An 18,573-nucleotide genomic window follows, 5' to 3' on the forward strand; every position below is an offset into this window, starting at 1 on the left:
CTGGGTATCTGTCATGTCATAGAGAGGGAGTGGGAACTTGTCATTGCCTACCCACATCATCTGAGATTTGATCATCACGAATTCCAGGCAGGACACTGCCAGTCCTGCAGCCCCAGGCTACCCACTTGCAGATAATGCCCCTCCTAGCTGAGCAACACGGATCTAGGAAACAATAAGTCAAGAATGATTAAAGGTCTTGAGAACATGACCTATGAAGGAAGGCTGAAAGAATTGGGTTTGTTTAGTTTGGAAAAGAGAAGACTGAGAGGGGACATGATAGCAGTTTTCAGGTATCTAAAAGGGTGTCATAAGGAGGAGAGAGAGAACTTGTTCACCTTAGCCTCTAAGGATAGAACCAGAAACAATGGGTTTAAACTGCAGCAAGGGAGGTCTAGGTTGGACATTAAGAAAAAGTTCCTAACTGTCAGGGTGGTTAAACACTGGAACAAATTGCCTAGGGAGGTTGTGGAATCTCCGTCTCTGGAGATATTTAAGAGTAGGTTAGATAAATGTCTATCAGGGATGGTCTAGACAGTATTTGGTCCTGCCATGCGGGCAGGGGACTGGACTCGATGACCTCTCGAGGTCCCTTCCAGTCCTATAATCTATGAATCTATGAATCTAAGAGCCACAAAATATGTAAATGATTTACATCAATACTTCTCCTTTTTTTGCCAATAATGACAAATTATTTTTTCTTGGAGGCATTGGGTAGCATGTATCCCAGTGCTAAAAGGAAGCAAAGCAAAATGCACATTGAACACCAATCACAACAGCTAATCTCCTTAACCATGTTTATTTTTATCTTATTTTGTTTTTGATTAGCGATTGTTTAAGGTATAGGCACTCATGAAGCATTCAATTCCAATCCTTCTGCCAACAGGAAGCTTGAGCGGTAGAATAATTGCAGAGTTCATGAATGCCTTTGAAGGCTGTATTGTTTTCATAACAAACGCCTGTCAAAAGAAAGAATATTAGAGAATTCACATAGAGAGTAGCTATCATGTCAATCAGATAGTTTGCCTTATTTTAAGTAGGTGAATGTAACAGCTTACTGGGAACATGATCTTAGTGTCTCTCGAATATGGTTCTAATGTAGACTGAACAAGTCAAAGAAGCCCTTAATTTTCAGAAATGCTGAGCCCTTATAACTCTGACTTCAGCTGGAGTTATGGATGCTTAACTTTTCTGAAAACCAGGGCCTCATAGAATATCAGCGTTGGAAGTGACCTCAGGAGGTCATCTAGTCCAACCCCCTGCTCAAAGCAGGACCAATCCCCAGACAGATTTTTGCCCCAGATCCCTAAGTGGCCCCCTCAAGGCTTGAATTCACAACCCAAGATTTAGCAGGCCAATGCTCAAACCACTGAGCTATCCCTTCCCACCCTCAATGTATTTTAATTTGGTAAGGTGATTTGATTGTGCAATACAGTAGGACACATACTTGGATATGTAGGCTCAGTGTACATTATTATGACATTTACCTTCCTGACTGTGTTATAAACAGGCCAATTGTGAATTGCAGGAGTAAAATAAAGCGGCTCCTGTGATTTTAGGGACTTCACAGTTAGTTGGAATGGAGAGAAGGTGCTGGAGATGTGGCTCCTTTGTTGAGGGATGCGTGGCCCCCACACAAGCTCTAACTTAGACCACGGGCATGAATGCCCTCAGAGGTGTTACACTTTTAGAAGACGACATGGCTGAGCTGCATTCCAGCAGGCCAGTTCTGTTCCCAGTCTTGCCTACGCCCTGAAAGCAACATGTCCCTCCTTCCCCTGACACTGTGGGTGAGAGCGAGCTGGCACAGGGAGCAGTGCAGCTACCTTTACCAACAGAGAGTTCCCCATGTCCTGGGGGACTTCTCCAGTGGCTGGTCCCTATTGGCTTAAAGCCACTTTGCACCGGAAAAACCTTACAGGCCTTTCCTACATTTTTGCTGTTTTTTGCAGGGTTCCCCCCCCATTTCAATAAAAAACTGTTTTCATCATTTTCAAATTGGAAGACTCAAAACTCCTGTTAAAGTAATACTAGGAGGTCTTATTAAACTCACCAAATAAGAAAATTCAGGGTTAAGAACTTTCAACTTGAACTGAGATTAACTCCATTGTTTGCCTCCCATTTTCTGTATGTCTCTCTCTCTATGTGATGTAGAGTCTAACTGGAATTTAAGGGCTCAATTTTCAGCCTGGACTTAGCCAGATCTCCATTCTTGTGCCTGCAATTTTGTGAGCACAACATGGGTCATAAAGATGCCCAACTACCCAATTTGCAGGTGCACCATAACTGAGCACACAATTATTTGCATCCAAAAACTGCAGACACAAGATGGAAGGTGAGTTTTTAAACACTGTTGCAGAACATGGATCTAATTCGGATATTTAACAGGGTTTATTTATTTCATATGTATGATGCACACATAAATATTTCCATTGGGGTTGCTTTGGGAGGGGTAAAGGTCATGATGCAGCACAACCTTTTCATTTAAATACACTTTATATGTTGGAAGGTGTTAATGGCTGCCACCAAGCAGATCTGATCTAGACACACACAGACCTTGTTAAAGCCATAGCGGTGCTAACCACCCTTCCTTTAGGCAAAATGGAAGGAGCAACTAAATGCCTCTTTATGCAGTAATAGCTGGAAACAATAGAAATTCACTACCCAAGTCAGTGTACCACATGGCAAGGCCCACCAGAGGTTAAATTGTGTGGGTTGAGAGATTTCCCTGTGACTGATTGCAAACACAGCAGCTAATGGATGGTTTAGCAAGCCATTTGTGTGAGAGAGGCAGAAAGCAGAGAAAGCCAGCTGAAAGGGAGAAAGCAGATGTAAACAAACAGGATTGCACCAAAGAATACCTGACATGGGTCATCAATTTCTCCTTCTACTGGAAAAAAAACCTGTAAGGCACCAAATACTGTTTGGGCTAAGGGGCAACAATACATTACCACCACAATGAGGTGCTACTCACCTTTTTTAGACTTGTACAATTATTTTGCCTGAGAACAGTAGCTTTTTTCGATGCTGTCACCTTGGCATGGCCTGCCCCCTGGTCCTGGAGCAGGATTATTACACTGACGAGTTCGAGTGTGTTCTCCCTGCACGCATTGGGACCAAGCAGTCCAACAGCTCCAGCCCCCATCAGTGACCTTTTTATCTGTATTGGGCCAAACCAGCATTAGTCCAGCAACCTGCTGCCTTGGGTGTAGTGGCACAGGTGCAACTATTTGAAATTCAGGAAGTAACTATTTTGAAAGAGCACAAGATGGAACAGAATTCAGCCCACACTCTCTCAACTATGGTGGCTCTAGAAATCCAAAGCAGTAAAAACTCATTTTCATCACGAAGAACCCAACAGATTGTATGCCGAAAACACACAGGGCCACTGGCACTTCTGGGTGCTCAGCAGTTTTGGAAATCCAGCCATATATGTAAGTGTCTAAAAATCAAATGCAGAGCTTCACTTTGGGCACCTGTTTTATTAAACCTTGACCACAAGGAATAAATCTATTGCATAAGAAGGGGCCATTTCTACACAGTCACTTTTCGTGGCAGAACTGCATTAAAAATAGCCATTTTTGCCTCAGGCCTTGTCTACAGTGGGGGCCAGATCCTCAGTGGGTGTAAACTGGCACAGCACCATTGAAGTCATGGAGTTATGAGGATTTACACCAGCTGACAATTTTTAGTCACTATTGTAGACACTGGTGCAGCTAACCAACCATGACATATAACTGGATAAGATACCTTGGTGCAAATTGTACCTACACTAGGGGGTTGCACTGGTTCAGCTCCACCAGTGGCTAAAAACCCAGTGTAGGTGATGTAGACAATGCCTTATATAAATAGCTACGATTACCTCAGTGTTTGTATTGTTCCTTACACTTACTACATTACAGCAAATACTGAGTGATGTTTTTTAGTTATTGGAAGCCTGGGGCAAATTGTGAAGGATGAGCACTACAGGGCAGAAGAGTGTTACAGGCCAGGAAGAATGTCAAAAGAAGATTGCTTTCCTCCATTGTCCTGTGTGTTAATAGGTATCAGGGAACAGTTGGTAGCAGGGCTGGAGCAGAAGAGAGACTTTGTGACAGAGATGGCACTTGAAATATTAGGCTGCCTGCTTATTGGCACCTACTGTATACTGGACCAATCTAGTTGTAAGCCTGCATTATGTGATCATGCAACATGAGGCATACATTTGTAAGCACTGGGCTTTTGCAGAGAACCTGAGGAAACCCAGCTAGGAAAATGGAAATGGTTTTCTTGCCTGAACTTGATTCTCTGCTTTGGTTCTATGGCATTGCCAATCCACATTCTTGCTCAGTTAATTTTCTTGTTCGTGAGAGGTTTGGATGTCTTTACAAGGCACAGTAATGGTGGCACAGTGGACAGGGGATAGAGAGAATCTCTAAGTGAATCTCTTCTCCACTTAACACTTCACAGACATACTGTACAGGCTAAAACTAACTTCCATCCCTCATGCCCAGCTGAATAGGTCAGCACAGTGTGTAAATCTGTTCTATGATATAAGAACTTACAGATAGTGTTTAATTCTGTCTGGATAAAGACCATATTTTCAAAGTATGCTCCAACATACATGCTGACAACATGTCAATTTACGTCTGCATGAATATCTACTAACCTTCATCTGCTCTTGATTTGGGGATTTGGCAGGCATCTCCCTTAAAATAGCTGGAGCATAGGCACATGCACTCTCCATCCACTAGCAACAAGGTACCACCATTTTTGCAGGGTTCGCATTTGCACACACTGTACTCTATAATGTAGTCCTCAATGGCTCTTTCCAAATTCTGTTTCTTTATATGTGCATCTTTCATTTTTACTGGAACAAGAGTATGTATTGGAGATGGCTGTAAAGGAAAAAAACCCATACATAATACACATTATTTTCCCTATAATCATGTCTAAATACTTTCCTTACACAAATCTTTAGAAAAAGTTATTTTAAACAAATCCTTTCTTCTGATAACATGAAGTCTCCTTACTTATAGTTTGCACCATGTATCTGGTATAACTGTTGGACATGGGTTATTTTAATCCTGCAGCAATGGCATGCGGACCAGATAGCTCAAGATTCAGATCCCCATAGTTGCACCCAAAATACATTACAGAGCCCACTGACTTAGTCTTCATCCAAAGAATGGGTTGGAAAATGATATTGACTATAACATTCTTATATAAATAAATCAACAGTGCACCCATCACCTGGAATGCTCTGTTCATTTCTGCTCAACGTACCCTATCTTATTTTTCTAAAAGATACATTCTAGTTCAAACAAGAATTACTTCAGGGCAGTTCTATGGCCTGGTCTGACTAGATGATCACAGTGGTCCCTTCTGGTCTTGGAATCTATCAATCCATTAAAAAGGACCAAAGCTACCAAGATGCACTAAGATGAAGAAACTATCTACTAGTTAATGGTAAGCAAAGTCATTCTTGATATTTTTCCCACCATAGGAAAGGGACATTTTACAGGTAATTATGATATATGAATTTGTAACATACTTGGCCTAGGAGAAACTCTCCTTACCTTCTGCTGTATCACCACTGGAGCATCAATCAGTGAGGTAGCCCACTGTATATAATCCTCTACATCAACCACTTTGGCATTCCTCAGTAACATTTCTTTTATTTTAACAGAAAAATCAATCTTCCCTCCCTCAACCAAAGAAATGATGTCATCAATAACTGCGTCATCATCATGAGTGTCTGCAGAAAGAGAGAGAGAATGACTGGAAGTTCAATTGCACAGATTCTAGCACAAATCAGCTCACGTCTCCCCAAAGTGACTAGAAGGAAGATTCCATCCTATGAGATTGTGGTGAAATCTCATCAAACTTTGCTTATTCTCCATCATTTGAGAGAAATCTCATTTTATGAATTTTGCAATCACACCAAAATGCCAAAAAACAAGAAAAAAATGGTGACTTCTATGGGGTTAGCATGGCATGGATGGACAGGTGGGTACACCAGATGTCACAGAAATGGGTGTCGTACACATTATTTAATGAGTGCCATAGTATCACCTGACCTGTACAAGGAAAGGACAAAGGTTAGACTGGCCTGGGTAGCACAGCTAAGAATTGAGTTGCATGAACAGAGCAGTGCAGAGAAGCTTGCAACACCTGCCTGTCCTGTGCTTGGCATTGAATCCTTCTCCCTCAGCCTTTTGCAAATACTATATTATTGTAGACATTTAACTGGTTTAAAAGAAGGAAGAAATCAATATCCTCTCTCTTTAAGCAAAAGAGTTTGCAGTTTTGATCACACATAAACTAAAGATATACTTACAATTTGATTTCACGTTGATGCTTTCACATTTACCACCTTTTACATGACCTTTGAAATCCAACTCTTTATTTACTAGACTGACATCTAAATGATAACCGAGACATTCCTTTACATCTTCTACTGTGACTTCTGCAAATGCAATTAATTTGGAGATTATTAGGGGAAAATGCATATTTGGTTTTAAAAACAGGAAAATAAGAAAAAATGAATACGATTTTATATTTCTTGGGAGCCAAGTTTCAGGACTGTTGAAAAAAATGTGTTGCCTTCATCCTTCCACTATCTTTCGCCCCCACTCTCCCTATCAGGTTATGAATTCAATGCAGTTTGCCTCTGGAGTTTTGACCTATTGGTGGACTGCCCAGTGACTAGGAAAACTCTAGGTACACTCTACTTGCAACTCCTTAAAAAGTAACATTCTCCTCTTCTCCAGAGCTGCCTTTCTTTGAAGGATGATTCTTCCCCTCTTTCCTCTGGGTATTGTCTTTCTCTGTGGCTTCTCATTTCTTTTTTTATGTCTGTTGTGTCATTGAATCCTCTCAATCTTTTCCTCTCCCCATCACCCAGTCTTACCCAAACTGTTTTCGGGATATTCCCCTTTTTACCATAAAGTTAATGTAACTTTATTAATCTGTTCCATGCACTCCCACCCCATCATGGTCACTCTTATTCTACCCTATCTCTCCTACGCTACTCTTTTCTATTTATTGATCTTAAATAATTGAAGTCTAATCTTGTTCTACCACTGCAGTCAATGGGAGTTTTCCCTCAAGATCAGTGCCTTAGAGAGCACCTATCACCATAGTATCAAGCTGGTGAACATAAGAATATAAGTGTGTATAAAGGACTTCTCTGTCCCAACTCCTTGCTTATTGCCTCTACTGACAGTGAATTTTAATGCCATAAGTGGCATGTATTTATTTGGCTTCAGAATTCACATGAGAATTATTACTTTTTTCAGTTTATTTTAGAATGATCACTTCAATCTACCACAAAAGCCAGACCTCCCAACACTGCATGTGAGGAAGGATTAAGTTTCTGCTTTCCTATCTCAACCAGTGTGAGAAAAATTCCAATATCAACATTAAAGGCTGTAAAAACAGTTCCAACACAGCCAAATGCAGCATCTGCATTCAGTGAGGTTCTCCATTTTACTACCAATTTAGATGTACAAAGAGATCAAATGACAAGTTACCTATCATCACAAAGTGAATTTTGTGGCTCAGCTAGCATTAGGATTTGGGATTCTCTATGAACCAGACCACATGGTCACCAACCACTACTAAAAAGAACAGGAGTACTTGTGGCACCTTAGAGGCTCAGCAATGCCCCTTTGCCATGTACATTGGCCAAACTGGACAGTCTCTATGCAAAAGAATTAATGGACACAAATCTGACATCAGGAATCATAATACTCAAAAACCAGTGGGAGAACACTTTAACCTGTCTGGTCATTCAATGACAGACCTGCGGGTGGCTATATTACAACAGAAAAACTTCAAAACCAGACTCCAACGAGAGACTGCTGAGCTGGAATTGATATGCAAACTAGATACAATCAACTCAGGATTGAATAAGGACTGGGAATGGCTGAGCCATTAGAAACATTGAATCTATCTCCCCTTGTAAGTATTCTCACACTTCTTATCAAACTGTCTGTCCTGGGCTAGCTTGATTATCACTTCAAAAAATTTTTTTCTCTTACTTAATTGGCCTCTCAGAGTTGGTAAGACAATTCCCACCTGTTCATGCTCTCTGTATGTGTGTGTGTATATATATATATATATCTCCTCAATATATGTTCCACTCTATATGCATCCGAAGAAGTGGGCAGTAGCCCACGAAAGCTTATGCTCTAATAAATTTGTTAGTCTCTAAGGTGCCACAAGTACTCTTGTTCTTTTTGCGGATACAGACTAACATGGCTGCTACTCTGCAACCACTACTAGTATTTGAATACTGTAGTTTTTAAATAAAAGGTTTTCACAGATGACAGACTTCCATTAAGATTGTTATAAAAAGATACCTTAAAGTGAATGAGCCAGATTCTGATCTTACTTATACTTGTAGAATTCTGGAGTGACTCCATTGATGCCAATGAAGTGACTTTGGTGTAACTGAAGTTCATGTTTGGCTCAGGATTTTAATTCTGAAAACTAATGACCAAGGCTCCTATCCTACAATGAGGTACACAACATGGTCATTCCCTTGCACCTGCATGGAGTCTCACTGACTGCAATCAGCCTCTGCACAAGGTTTTGTCTCCACATATCTCATTGCAGGATTGGGGCCTATTTGTTGATCTATGAGCTATAGGCCGAGCAATAATATGCATACCTTTTAAACTCATGGCATAATTATCCAACACGTACAGAAGTTCATATTTTCCTCCCACAGTCCCAGAGACAGCATAATGTGTTCCATACATTTCTAGAAATCTAAAATATTCCCCCTTGTCATATTCAGTGGGCAGAAACTTCAAATCTTCAAGGAAAGCATCTGTTAGCCGGACATCACGACTTCGCATTTGGAATCTTCCCAGTTGTATTTTTCCTTTGACATGCATAAAGGTTTGTTTCTGTACAAAAGGCACAATCAGGCATGTTTTACTCAAAAGACAATGCAGAACTTTCAATTTCAGTACGGGATACTCTAGCATTTTGGGACATGGACAAACTTGTTTAGACAGAATAAGAAGTTCCCTAAAACTTAACTTAATCTGAAGAAGTAGCAAGAAGTTTGGATAATTTTAGTTCCCTCCCTCCCCATTTTTGCACAACTCTCCACTTCCCAATTTCAGTAAATCAGACTCTTTGTGTTCTACTGGTGTTTTTTTTTAAACAGACTCTCTATAAAATACTTCCCTGACAATTTTGTAACATACTAAAATAATTCAAGCCAGTTTGCCAGATAATGGGCCCTGTTCCTCCACCCACAGAAGTCAATGGGAGATTTGCCATTGCCTACAATGGGAAAAGGATTAGGATCTTCCTTTTTTGGAAGTGCCCTGCTGCTCTTAAACTGTCAGAATGCAGGGGGTAGCTCCATTTTCAAAAACACACATAATGAAATCAAATCCAGCAGATTTCCTACTATGCAAAACAGTGTAAGTCATATGAGTGCCACACTCCACTCTAACTAGATGTAATACTACATACAAATCATCATCATGACTCATACATGGCTGATGTTAGTGCGAACAAGAAAGTTCATATCACAGCCCTGATTAAGGTTGGGGTGTTGTATATTTCATATGCCTAAAGATAGGAGCATAAAACATGAAACAGTCTCACTTAATGGTGAAAACAAAAGTATAAATCCAAAGCCTCATGTCAATATTAAGTGAAACAAATCCACACAAAGGCCAAGACTTTCTAAAATAGGAGCCTAAAGTTAGGCTTCCCACTTACGGGGAATGTTTTCAAATGCAGGCATCAGGCTCCCAAGACCCATGTCTATCTAACTATGGTACTTATATGGCCCTCATTAAAGTAGAGCCTAAATATCTCAGAATCTTCAATGTTTTTATCCTCTCAGTGCCCCTGTGAAATAAGCCAATACCATTACCCTCATTTTACAGAAGACCACAGGAAACAGAGAGGCTAACTGATGCAGGAAGTCTGTAGCGGAGAAGGGAATGGAACCCAGGTCTCTGGATAGTTCTCTATCTACTAGACAATCTATTCTCTTATATATAAACTAACTTCTATGCCACTAAATAACAGCTTCATTTTCAAACATTTAGCTGCCAGGAAGTTGTCAATTGTCCTATTGTTGTCAATGGGAATTTGCTGGTTGCTTAGCACTTTTGAAAAGCCAGCTATTTATTTATGAACCCAAATACGAAGTTGGATGCTGAATTTTAGACTCCGATTTTTAGAAATCTTGGCCAAGCTCCACTTTACCAAACTGTCTGATTGACTATAGTGCTACTTCCACTGTTGCACTAGAATGTAGATCTGACTGCCAACATGTGATATTGGGAGTAGAACTCAGAAGTTTCTGCTCATGAAGCACTTGGAATAAGAAGATTCTTTTCATTCGCATTCAGTAGTGTTAAGGCTTAAATATACTCCGTGAGCCAACCATTAGTGACAAATGTAAATCATGGACATTTGCAGATCTCATCCAAGGCAGGGCAGTGGTACACAAACACACAAATGTAACCAATAGATTACAGTGAAGTACTAAGAAACTTAGCCCACTAATAGCTGCACTTACTGTCAAAAACAATGCTTAAATAGCCAAATACCTTGCAGCTTTAGAGATCCTTAATCAGCTGTTCTTATTCCAGTCACCACCCAGTTTTCCTATCTGTATCCAATTGCCAACCCCTTTTAAATAGTAAGGCTCTCTTTCCCCTTTGACCTATTACTGCTTTTTCTTAGTGGTATATCATTATTTTTACATTATTCACTTATTCCTGGGTAAGTGAAGAAAGCAAATAGAGGTTAATTTATAAAAAGAATTTACATTAAGTGATAGGACAGTCTCAGCCACTTGTCCCCCATCATAACACAGTGAGGCTTGTTATGCCCCCTCTCATTCCTAGATCACCTAAAGAGGTTGATAAGTCTGCTACTGTCTGTCAGCTAGGGGTGGTGTTCATGCTTTTAGATCTTGAGCTCCTGGGTTCAATCCCTACCGACAACCTGACTGAGGCATCATTACACAATGGCTTCTCTTAACGGTACACCTTGCCTTTTAGTATTATTTTCATGGTGGGTCTAACCTTTTGCAAAATGTGTACTAGCCCTGCGTTTTCCATTACCTTCTTGTAACTAAGGGTATTTTTAGGCTGAAACTTCATCCAGATTAGAATGGGTCTTACATTTGTTTCTTGATATGAAATTCAAGCAGAAACAAACCCTCAGACAGGGCCAAATCTTGCGACCAGATCCTCAGCCCCATTAACTCCACTTTGTAGCACTTTGGCAGTGCAAAGCTGACTTAAAGCAAGTGTAAGAGGCCATGTGCTATAGACAGAGCAATAAAATGCATAAAGGCAATCAAGCCTTTGGTGTCTTGTGTAATCCTCTGGTAGCATAAAGCTGATGTACCTGCCACCAATCCCCATCACAGGCCTTGGCATAGTGTATACATAGCCAAGGAAAAGGGTGGCTTGCTGGATTGCTCTTGGACTCTGCTAATCCTGAACTGCTGGAATGGACTCTTACGAGCTGTGGCAACTGGTACCACTTAGAGGAGTCCTTTGCAACCTGGTTCCATCTGAGATGTGTTGTGCAACAAATGGCTGGTCCTGAAGATCTGACCCTTGGGATATTAATCAACATGCTCCATTAAGAGCACCCAAGCTTTGCCTGCCTGGGTCTTCATTGCAATTTGTTACTTAAAGGCTGTTTCTAATTTGCACACAGTGGACTAGATCACAACTGTTCGCTGATAAAGATGGATCATTGCATGCTGATATCTTTGGTTTCTGGCAACATCAATCCATATTGAAGGCCAAGGTAGTGAAATAGGTGGCATTTGACCCATATTTCAGCTACTCCTGAAGTAAACTTTAATCTTTACATTGTCAACATTTTGCCAGTCCCCTCTGTGAGGAAAGCAACAGGCATCCTGAACAGTTTGGACGATTAATACTTGTATAGCCCAACAGTATGCTAATTTCAGGTATGAAATTACTACATCAAATGTTTTATGCCATTAAGCTTACCCTTTCTTTGGAGTACCGCAAGATATAATTTAGACTTTCATTCCTTGAATACTGGTAGCCAAGAGAGGCATTTACAGATGTGCCCTGACTGTTTTCAGTAGGTGTTTGTTTTATTGACATGGAAACCGAGAAATGTTCTTGTTTTTCATGGAAAATCTCTTTTATCATGGTCACACGATCATAGAAGAACTCAGTTGTGAATCTTTTGTCTGCTTTTGTCTTAGGAAAAAAGAGCATAACAGATAAAAACATGTATAATCTATTTAACAAAAACATAATAGCTTGAAACGTATGTAATGAGCAGATACTAAAACTGCATGCTTTATTCTCATGTCATCACTAATGGTATGATAAAACAATCTATATAAAACAGGTGCTGAGGGGCACATAATAGATGAGGGTCTAGAGCCTGACAGGTATAATACTGAGTCAGTTTGTATAGGATTTGGACCCAACCTTCAAGAAATAGAACAACATTAAATCAATGGGAAACAGAAAAGTTGGTTTATATGGTTGCATTGTCATTTCAAAAAAGTAAAATATTAATGAGGGCTGGTCAAAAAAAGATATCCGTTGAAACTTTTTTGAGGTGGGAAATTGGGCTTTTGACAAAATGAAGTTTGGTTTGTTTGTTTGTTTTGCAAAAAGTCTCTTTTCCATGGAAACTTTCAGTTTTTTGTTGAAAAAATAAATATCTGAAACCCAAAATATTTGGGTTTGGTTGTCGTGCAATGGTGCCTCATGGAAGCTGTAGTTTGGTTCTCCTCTATGGGCTAGGCTCCCTAGCCTGGCCACATCTCCTATTATTAGGGCTGGTAGAATTTGATTTTTTTAAAAATAATTTTGATGGATGATATCAATGTTTATTTTTAAGCATTTTTGTTATTTTTATCCACTTAAATTTCACAGTTACACAAAACTATGGGTTTTCATCAATTTTTATTCATTTAAATTTTCAGATTTGTGGGAAATTATGGGGAGGGTCATATCATTAGTTGATGATAACAGACATGGATTTCAAAAAGCTAATGCTTTATAACAAATTACAAATTGTCAACATCACATCAAAATACCCAAAGTAAATAGCTTTAAATCAAACTAAGATTTCAAGCAACATTTTTCTTATTTTGCCTATTGGTAAATTTGGATTATCATAAATGGAAATAATTTTTAGTCGGTTTTGTATGTACAGTGAAATGGACATTTACCAACTTTTACTGATAAAAAATCAAATCCTTCCAAGTCTACCTATGATGCACCATGGCCAGAGACCCCCATGATGAAACAGCCTCCCCTCATCATGAGGGGAGGCTGTGGTGCATCATGGGAGTTGTAGTCTAATCAGGTAGTCTACCTATATAGGAAAATGGGAGCATGAGGCATGTGAACCAACTCACATGGGGCACCATGCCAACATATCCAAATGGAAACATTTTGGTTTTCAGCTGAAAAATATGTCAAAACAAAATTTTCTGTCTCATAAAAGCTCATTTTCTGATCAGCTTTAATCAGTATGTGAAACAACTATTGCTGCACTTTGGTCTTGATTTCTCTATAGAACAAGAAAACTGGAGATTAAATGCTTTCAAAATATAAAGGTGAATATTTTCAAAAGTGACTAGTGATTTTGGGTGTCAATATCAGGTGCTCAATTAAAGCTCAATACAATTTGAAACACTTGAAAGCAGCCTGTCTTTTAGAAAATGCTATATAACTCACCTATGAAAATCAGACTTCTTTAAGAGGTGTCAAGTTGGCACCCAAATCAGTAGTCCCTTGAAACCCTCCATACAGCAGTCTTTGGGCAAGTTATCATCTAGATTTTACTTTGACAACACAAGAATCTCACAGAGCTTTCATGGAGAAATCATTTGTAGAAATGTCATGACAAATTTCACACAGTTGCTTCAGAATTTACCATTGTGTTACATGGTTGGCACGGCATTCATGATATTTATTTTTTTATTTCTGCTCGCAGTCACTGAAAATGATTTTATATGTGACAAATGCTTGTCAAACTGTGACCATTTTGTTAGATTCAACTATGACAGGCATAATTTCATTTCATTTGGCTCTTTTAATGATTTTTGCCTTTGCAGGGTATGTGTAAAAGGCAAAATTATCCAGTTTCACATGTGGCATGAACGTATCATAAAACTCTAAAAAATCAAAACATATGGAACCCCCTCTCCTCCCCCAACATCTGGATCAGCTCAGCTGTTCACAAGTAAGCAAAGTTGCAGTGACCCCCCCCCCCCTTTTTTCTTTCTGCTTCAGTGGGTGAAAAGTCTTTGCTATGTAAAACTGGGAAAGTGCCGCTACATTTAAGGGATTATAATCTTCAATTTCCTATTAGAATGCAGATAGGAATCTTTATGGAGTCTCAACCTCAAAAATGAAGCAGGATTGCCATTTCATCCTCTTCCATCTTCGGTACCCTTAGTCTATGGCTAATTCCAAATACTTGCTTTTAATGTTAAATAAAAATACTAACAGTATCATATTTTTTTGTATTAGTAGAATATACAGGTTTGGTAACAAAGAAATGCTACCACCGCCAAAAATAAATATACATGCTGCATGGCAATGCTTTATGGGTCAGATTTAGCTAGCCTTACTTGTATTGACACAGAACCTTAACTGCTGTGAAGACAAATGTATATATAAGTTATAATTGCTTAGGTACAGAAATTTTTCTCTAGGAAAAGTTTAATTATTAAGTAGCTTTTAATATTTTTCAGGAATTTCCTCTTGAAGCAGCCTTAGATTGCCACCATGTGATTTCTTGCTTATGTAGATGCAGAAAACTAGGTAGCTATAGAATAGTAATTATTTTTAGCTATAAACTGAACTGAGGCCGAGCCACCAAAAGGATTTTAATATTAATGTGAATTAGGATCCAAATCTCCTAGAAGGCTTTGAAAATCTTCATCTGAATCTGCAAAGGAAAGGTGATCTGGTGGTTATGGGACTTGACTGGGGATCAGGAGAGCTAGGCTCTTTGAGAAAGTTACGTAATCTCTGTGTGCCTCAACTCCCCATCTGTAAAATAGAGATAATAATGCTAACTTCTTCCCACCTGTCATCTCTGTCTTGACTATTTAGAGTGTAAACTCTTTGGGGAAAGGACTGTCTCTTACTATGGACTGAGTGAATAGAGCGCACTAAACTCAATGGGTATATAGGCTACGTCTACACTTGGAGCTGGAGGTGTGATTCCCAGCTCGCGTACACACACTCACTCTAGCTCTCATTGAGGTAGTGCACTAAAATAGAAGAGCAACTGTGGTAGCATGGGTAGTGGTGAGTAGAAGCACGGGGTAGCCGCCCCAAGTACAAACCCACTCAGGCCCGTGGTACGTAGTCAGGAGGCTAGCCCATTCTGCTGCTCGCTACCGCCCATGCTGCTCCGGCTACACTACTTTTTTAGTGCACTACCTCAATGAGCGCTAGAGCGAGTGTGTGCGCGGGAGCTAGGAATCACAACTCCAAGTGCAGAACCCACCTTAGTCGGGCCTCTAGGAACTACCATTAATACAAATAAGATCTTCTCTTCTGGATTCTGCCAAAATCATACTATGGAAGAATTATTAATGCCTGAATTAAGAGATAGTTTTGACATCCTGTTGGAAAACTGAATCTCAGTCATCCACCTCCTAATTTTTACACAGAGGCTTACATCATAGTTGAGAACAGCAACATTCCATGGCTTGCGGTAATAGGTCCTGGTATTCCCATCACGCACTCGTTCACAAACACCATTAAAATACTCATTTTCAAATGGGCTTGCCATTGGCTGCATTCCTAGAATGTTGATTCTACAAAGAAAATAAAGACACATGTTAAACTTCAAAAAGATGGTGTTAGCACCTTTAGCCTGTGGACAGCGGTATTATGACCTAGAAAAGCCAAACTACATAAAAATTACATATGACAACTGAAAAAAACCTGAATCTGGAGTTCCTGTTGTTCAGCATTGATATTAAAGATCCCATAAGACTTTTCATAAGAGTGAGGGTTTGCAATATTGCCCTGAGCCAATGTACTGCCATAGTTCATCTCAGAAGTTACTGGATTCAGTGGTGCTACGAGTGTACCATGGGTTTTGCATGTTACATTTGTTTATAAAGATTAAGGGTGCCCAGGAGCTTGGGATGGAAACTCTGATAATAGAAATCAAAAGACTAATGGATAGGGCACCGCATTAGGACTCGGGAGAGCAGCGTTCTAGTCTCAGTTCTGCCACTGGGATGCTCAGTGACACTATGCAAGTCACGTCTTGGGGCCTTAGTTTTCCCATTTGTAAAATGGGGATAATGATATGTCCTTTGTAAAGCACTTTGAAGTCTGTGGATGAAAAGTGCAAGAATGAAAAAGTGATTGGTATTATTAATAAAAATGAAACATGATGGGATCCTTTGGAATGAAAGGAACCCTATAATAAAGACCTATTTCTTCTCAAATAGCTATTCATCGCTAGCAAGCTTTATGGGATCAAAATAAGGATATATTTTTCCAAATACACTTTTATCAGATTGTTTCTAATTCTCAATATTATATTGTATATTACTATATTTTGCAATATCAAGTGTGTACAGAAGCCACCCAGCCTTCAGGAGGAATATACAGCTAATGTTATCCCAGACACTGCTCAGGAAGAAATAGAGCTAGGGCACTACAGTGGCCTAGATCGGAGGAAAGGCAATTAAAATAATAGCAAACACAGGAAAGTTAACAGATTCATCTTCCAGTTTCATAGATCTGGTGAGAATGTGAGATAACAAGAAGTGTACAAAGAAGATATACCTAAAATCACTCCTTCCTGTGGGATCTCATACTGGGATTTGCCTTTCCTTGTCTGTCTCCTAGATTGTAAGCTCTCGGGGCCAGAGGCTGTCACAATCTTTGTGTCCTGTACAGCACCATGCACACTGTTGACCTTATCAAATAGCTATGATTCAACAGAACAATGAACACTGCTATTATACATCTAAACAATATTTTCCTTATAGAAGAGCTAACTAATTGTAATAACACTAAAAGACTTTAAGTGCCTAGCACATTTCTGGGAACTTCAAAAATAATGTTTGCTTGTTTTTCGGTTACAAAGGTCTTCATTTATCAATTTTAGACTATTTCTGAGATAGAGGTGATAGGGAAAGGCTGTAATTTTCAGTTGAACACTAGGTGGAGCTGCAACATGCTGATATTTTTGTCTGTTCCAGTTTATGCTGCTGATTTCCAATTCAATTTGTACATAAATTACAGGCCCTTCCCCACCTGTCCCAAACCCCAAAACAAAAGAGAGCAACTCCCCAAACAAATAACCAAACCTAACAAGCCAACAAACCAACTACCTAGAAAGGAAAGGAAAGGTAAATATATGCAAAGAAAAGAAGATGAAAAATGCTGCTGTAACCAATGAAGCTCTGGGGATTCGGTAGTCCATAGGATGTTAAAACAAACAAACAAACAAACATTTTCCTAATATTCCCTGTCTGCGAGGTAGTAACGGTAGTAATGGAGGGTATAATTGCTATAGATGCAGACTTTTGATGAAAAAATATCTGGATATATTTTCTCATTTTTCAGATATTACTTTAGTATGATGATGGTGGGGAAAGATTGTTTGAGAAGCTGCTCTAAGAACAATAGTGAACTAACCCACCCTCCCCCAACCCCAGCTACCTAATATATAAGGGTTTGAGAAATTTGATGATGGATGCCTTGCTAAACCCCAGCCATTTCTAGATTGGGCAAGAGGGGAGGGCTGGAGAGGCAGAATCTCAACATGGTATCCATCCCCCCTCATGCAACCTCCTGGGCACTACTTCTACAGAACCCAGCATCAGTGGCATGGCCATTTTGTAAGGCCCACAATGAGCAAACCTTACGTGCTCTGGAACACACTGCACGATATAGAGCAGGGGTAGTCAATTACTTTTTTGTCAAGATCCAAATTTCTTGGTCAAGGTATAGTCAAGGCTCAGACTCCAGAGAAAACAATACAAAAAATGATAATAAATACATTGGCAGTGTGTGCATCCCCTGTGTGAGGAGGCTAGCCCCCTGCCCCGCCTCTTCCACCCAAGGCCCTGCCCCACCCTTTCCACTTCCACTGCTCTTGCTGGCTGGCGCACAGATGCAGGCCTGAACCCTGGCCTACCAGCATCTGGAGGAGCCCTGGCCGGCCCACTGGTGCCTGGAGGAGCCCAGCGGAGCCCTGGCCGGCCCGCTGGAGCTGAGCCAGGACCGTGGGCTGCCCAGAGGTGTTCTGAACACTACCCAGAGGCTGCTGCGGGAACCATTAGCAGAGGTCTGGGGAGGCTTAGCCTCCCTCAGCCTCTATTACCCACCCCCCAGGAATAAATAAATAAAAAGATTTTGGGGTCCATTCCAAAGCATCTGGTGGTCCGGATTTGGCCTGCCTATCGACTGTCCCATATCTGCCTATCAACTACCCCGTATAGAGCTTGTGCTTGTAGGAATATGAATATAGCCACAGCAGTGGGGCTTAGTCAAGAGGTTGCCGGAAGGTGATGGCCACCTGCTGAAGTGGGGATGGGAAGGAGGAGAT

At 40.2% G+C, this 18,573-nt stretch overlaps 1 protein-coding gene across 1 annotated transcript in view; it reads right to left on the bottom strand.

The window, feature by feature from the left end:
* Positions 1–780: 780 nt before the first annotated feature.
* C9 (complement C9) overlaps positions 781–18,573 on the bottom strand; it is a 31,458-nt gene continuing 13,665 nt past the window's right edge. Inside the window, exons 5-12 of the mRNA XM_024105626.3 lie at positions 15,676–15,814; positions 11,997–12,215; positions 8,654–8,894; positions 6,317–6,445; positions 5,556–5,734; positions 4,646–4,874; positions 2,972–3,157; positions 781–956 (exon numbers count right to left, since the gene is read on the bottom strand). Of these exons, the coding sequence (XP_023961394.2) occupies positions 2,991–3,157; positions 4,646–4,874; positions 5,556–5,734; positions 6,317–6,445; positions 8,654–8,894; positions 11,997–12,215; positions 15,676–15,814 (1,303 nt within the window). The 3' untranslated portion in view covers positions 781–956; positions 2,972–2,990. The remainder of the gene's footprint in view (positions 957–2,971; positions 3,158–4,645; positions 4,875–5,555; positions 5,735–6,316; positions 6,446–8,653; positions 8,895–11,996; positions 12,216–15,675; positions 15,815–18,573) is intronic.

This window comes from Chrysemys picta, chromosome 6, assembly GCF_011386835.1.
Source record: "Chrysemys picta bellii isolate R12L10 chromosome 6, ASM1138683v2, whole genome shotgun sequence".
Classification (NCBI taxonomy): Eukaryota; Metazoa; Chordata; order Testudines; family Emydidae; genus Chrysemys; species Chrysemys picta.